The 4,645-nt window shown below is 40.9% G+C and overlaps 1 protein-coding gene across 1 annotated transcript; it reads right to left on the bottom strand.

Annotated features, from left to right (window-relative positions):
- Positions 1 to 217: 217 nt before the first annotated feature.
- Positions 218 to 2,609, bottom strand: LOC127845990 (uncharacterized protein K02A2.6-like). The gene is made up of 3 exons (XM_052377170.1): positions 2,092 to 2,609; positions 805 to 1,007; positions 218 to 498 (listed from the first exon to the last, which is right to left on the bottom strand). Exons 1-3 carry the CDS (start codon positions 2,607 to 2,609, stop codon positions 218 to 220), a joined length of 1,002 nt encoding a protein of 333 aa, XP_052233130.1.
- Between the last annotated feature and the right edge of the window lie 2,036 nt (positions 2,610 to 4,645).

Here is a 4,645-nt window from a genome sequence, read left to right as displayed (position 1 = left end):
TGGGAGCGTTCTTTCGATCTCCCATATAGACACCAAGTACTGGTTCTAGGCCCAGGAAACGGACTCGAGAGCATTTCAAATAAGTAGGAATTACTTTCTATGCAATCGAGCTAAAATAAATAGGTTTAAACTAACTAAATCCATTCATGAATAATACACTAGCGCGCACGTTATTCTCACACATACTATAGTACCATGCGGCACATTTCGCTGTTTGTTAGTCATTGTCGTATTTTCGCGGCGGCTTTCTTTCACGACTCGAACGTTTTAGCGGTTGTTGTACGGGTTGATGGGCGGCTATTTCCTGGCGTACGATGTCATCGTAAGATGGAGGTAAAGCCAGCACAGGCTTGAGGTGAGAGGCGTCGCGTGTTAGGATTCGATCCTTATGTCGAACCGTAACCATGGAACCCTTGCGCGATACGACACTTCCCGGAACTGGCGAAAACGGTGTATCAAGTTTGTTTCGCACCTGCTGTTTGACCAGAACCTTGTCTCCTGGCCGTAACGCAGATGCTTTTGCTTTATTCCGTTTATCGGCGTAGTATTTGTTTTCTGCTTGACTTTCGTGTCACGTTCCTCGACATATTTTCGGTTACGACTTGGCGGTACCGAAAATTGCGGGAGTTTTTGTTTTCATTTTTCGATTGAACATTAGTTCAAATGGTGAAACTCCAGTGCTTGGGTGCGGGGTGCTTCTGTAGTTCATAAGACATTTGGTAAGTTCTGATTTGTAGTTTTGTCCGGACGCCAGTGCTGTTTTCATACATTTAACTAGAGGTTTCATAAAAGCCTCTGCTGTACCGTTGGCTTTTGGGTGAAGGGGTGTTATTTTCCTGTGTTTGAACCCGAGCTGAGCGGCAAATTCTGAGAATGTATGGCTGTTGAACGGTGATCCGTTGTCGGTTTTGACAACGTTTGGTATGGAAAACAGTCCAAAGATTCTCTCTAGCAATGGGATGACGGCTTGTGCAGCTACGCTGTTGAGTTTTTCGACCACTGGATATCTAAAGTAGTCACAAATAACTACCATAAAGTTTTCCCAGAGGGCATTGGGCCACAGAAATCAACCGAAATTTCATCCCACTGACGCTTAGGCAACGGGCTTGGCTTAACTGGTTCTTGTACTGTTTCGTTTGATGCGGACATGCAGGATATACACTGTTTGCATTTGTCGTCTATGAGTTTGTCCATGAATGGGAACCAACAGGTTTCACGCAGCAATGATTTACAACGGACTCGACCCTGGTGACCCTCGTGCGCCAGGTTAATGGCCTTATGCTGCAATGATTCTGGGATACACAATCGGGTACCACGCAATAAAATATGTCCATCTGAGAGTGATACGACGGTCAGTTTTTCGCGAACGTTTAGATAACGGCGATAGCTGTCTGTCTGCGAGCAATTTTGTTTACACACTGATATACCCAGTCTGTCTGGGTGGCACGCGCGACCTCTGAGAGGATTAACGATTTTGGCACTGAATTGCTCGCGAGGAAATTATCGTATTTTTCTGCTACGTTGTCTGCTTTGAATTTTTGAATCGGATGTTTGGAGCAGTAGTCGGTGATCATTTGGTTTCCAGCACGGTACTTCACTTTGAAATTGTATGTGGTCAATCTTAAGCGCCATCGTTTAAGACGGGCTGACTGGATCTGCTTTGTGTTGTTAAAAATGGACTCCAGACACCGATGATCGCTGATCAAGGTAAATCCTTTGCCAAACAAGTATAAATGGAAATGTTGGCATCCCCAAACACAGGCGAGAGCTTCTCGTTCTGTTTGACTGTAGCGCTGTTCGACTGGGGTGAGTGACCTACTTCCGTATGCAATTATCTTACTGTCCTGAATAAGTATTCCAGAAACACCGACAGGGCTGGCGTCTACCCATAATTATGTGTCCTTAAATGAATCGAAGTATGTCATCACTTGATCACTTGAAAGTGCGTTTTGGAGCTGTCTGAACGCGGGCACTTGCTTATTTGTCCACTCAAACGCGACCTTATCTTGAGTGAGGCGTCTTAACAGTTCGGATATTGTTGAGTAATTGCGGATAAATCGCGAAACATAGTTTGTCATGCCGAGAAACAACCTGATTTCTGCTTGAATTTTCGGCCTGTTAATGTTCTGGATTGCCTCGACCTTTCCTGGATCTTGAGAGATTCCGGAGTCGGAAAATATGTATCCGTAAAATTTGAGTTTTGCTTGTCCGAATTTACACTTTCGTCTATTGAGGGTGAGACCCTTCTCCTGCAACCTTTGCAGAAGCGCTTCCAGATTTGTGTCGTGTTCTTGTTGTGTTTTGCCGTGCACGATTATGTCGTCACTGATATTAAACGTTTTCTTCAAACCTTGAAGAACCTGACGGATTTCGTTCTGGAATATTTCTGGCGCAACGCTTATTCCAAAGTTGATACGTTTGTAGCGCCGTAGGCCTACATGGCTAGCAAACACTGTCATATTTCTTGATTCTTCGGAGAGTTCCAGCTGGTGGATCTTGTACAGATCTACTTTAGAGAACACCGTTGAGCCGTTTAATTCTGATACTATGTCGTCGATAGTTGGCGTCACATGACGTTCTCGTTTTAGTGCAAGATTGGCTTTGCGCATGTCGACACATAGACGAATTTCCTTTGGTGCATTCGGCTTTGGAGCTAACACTAGGTTTGACACCCACGGCGTTGGTCCGTCGACTTTCTCGATGACGTCCAGCTCCTCTAACCGATCGAGCTCTTGTTCGACTTGCTCACGAACGTGGAACGGGATCCACACACACAGAAATACATGTTCATACAGTCCAGCGTTTTACTAGAGAATCTTTCACGAGCGAACCCCGGCCACGCGCCACGCTGCGTCTGCAACGCTGGATGCTGATTGGTGTAGGGCGGGGTTAACCGAAGGTTAGCATAATTATGACTGACGGCTGGACATTACAGATGTCGTGAACAATCCCCTTGTTTATAACATGACTGCCGCTAAGTCTATTACTAGCAATTAACCTATCAGAGAATAGATCAGATACCTTATTTCAATATATGGCAATCCTAGTATTTTTCAAAAACAAACATGACAGGTAACCAACGTCAGATGGAAAAAGTAAAGGAAAGTTAGGTCAAGCTAATTGTTTGTCATGATATCTCTTTAAACCTCACGCCATATGCAAGTAGTGTTGCCATGATCGCAACACCTTGATGCATTAAAATTCAATTTTTTGTCTCATAAACATTTACTTTGTTTAACAAACAACCTCTAAAAAGTTATCATTCCTACTGCCTTTCGGCACCTCATGAACCTGAAAAACTCGTTACCTTATGTTTCCTCCGGCAAATAGCTTCTTTGTACAATAAACAATTTCTTCACCAGGTTAACAATCCTGCTACACTCACTAATGCATCAAGAATGAAGTAAAGTTCAGGTGATCTATTTTGCATATGTCATGAACTATATAAGTAACAGAAACTTTGAAACCTACAAACACTTTTTGGAAATTTGGAAAAAGATTCATGATTTCATTAATCTTGTAGAACATGCGTATATTTGATCTTCAGCATCTAAAAATATGTGAAATAGAAAGAACGACAATATCTTTTGGAGAGATAAATGTACCTACGTTATAAGCAAAGGACCTGTGCGACAATTCTCGGGCTTTTTAGTCTGTTTAGTTAACACCGTAGTAACGTTTTCCATATATAAAAATGCTCACCCTTCCAACTTTAAGTGCCCAGTGGGACGAGGGATAGAAAGAGAATGTCACATGCTTGATTACATTTCAACCCATGCGCATTGCACGCTTTTTTCGCATAAACAACAGTGGAGCGATACAGGGTCATCATGGCCCTCTTGTTTTTTGTTTACTTTGAACACTGAAAAACATGTTAACAGTCTAGAGTCCACATTTATTGCCAAACATAAAACTTGTCAAGACTATTTTTGCAATATGATTTCTTTTAAAGGCTTTGAAACTGGGACAGTTTCAAGTGAAACAAGTTCGACAGTATATTTAATTTCTTTCCCCAAACCAGATCAGAACAATTTTTTATTGGGACAAAACCTAAGTAACTGTAAATAGAATTTACTGTTTATAAACACCTTATGGGAAGTAATTAAAGGAAATATACGTAACACAACAATTAGATACACATCATTTAAACAAAAAGAAACACGCAAACTTGAAACTGAAACCATCAAAATCATTGAAACACTTGAAAAACAATTACATGAAACAAACACAAACGATACCAAAGACATTGAGAATGAAATAACATAAAAAACAAGTATTAGAAGGAATTTATCATACACAACGCTATGGAATTATATTACGAGCACGTGCACAGCATGTTGAACACAATGAAATAAATACAAAATTCTTCGCAAACATCGAAAAACGTAGAAGTGAACAAAAAACTGTACACAAATTAGTAGTTAATGGCGAAGATATAACACACAGAACTCAAATACTAGAAGAACAACGTTTATTTTTCGAAACCCTTTATAAACGAAAACATGTTGAAAATAACACCCTCTTTAAAAATACACATCATGCTTTAAATCAAGAAGAAAAACAACTGTGCGACGGATTACTTAATGAATATGAATGTGGATTAGCACTTAAAGAAATGCAAAATAACAAAAGTCTTGGATCTTAT

Source organism: Dreissena polymorpha, chromosome 9, assembly GCF_020536995.1.
Source record: "Dreissena polymorpha isolate Duluth1 chromosome 9, UMN_Dpol_1.0, whole genome shotgun sequence".
Lineage (NCBI taxonomy): Eukaryota > Metazoa > Mollusca > Bivalvia > Myida > Dreissenidae > Dreissena > Dreissena polymorpha.
This window is presented reverse-complemented; position numbering and strand designations above follow the sequence as displayed.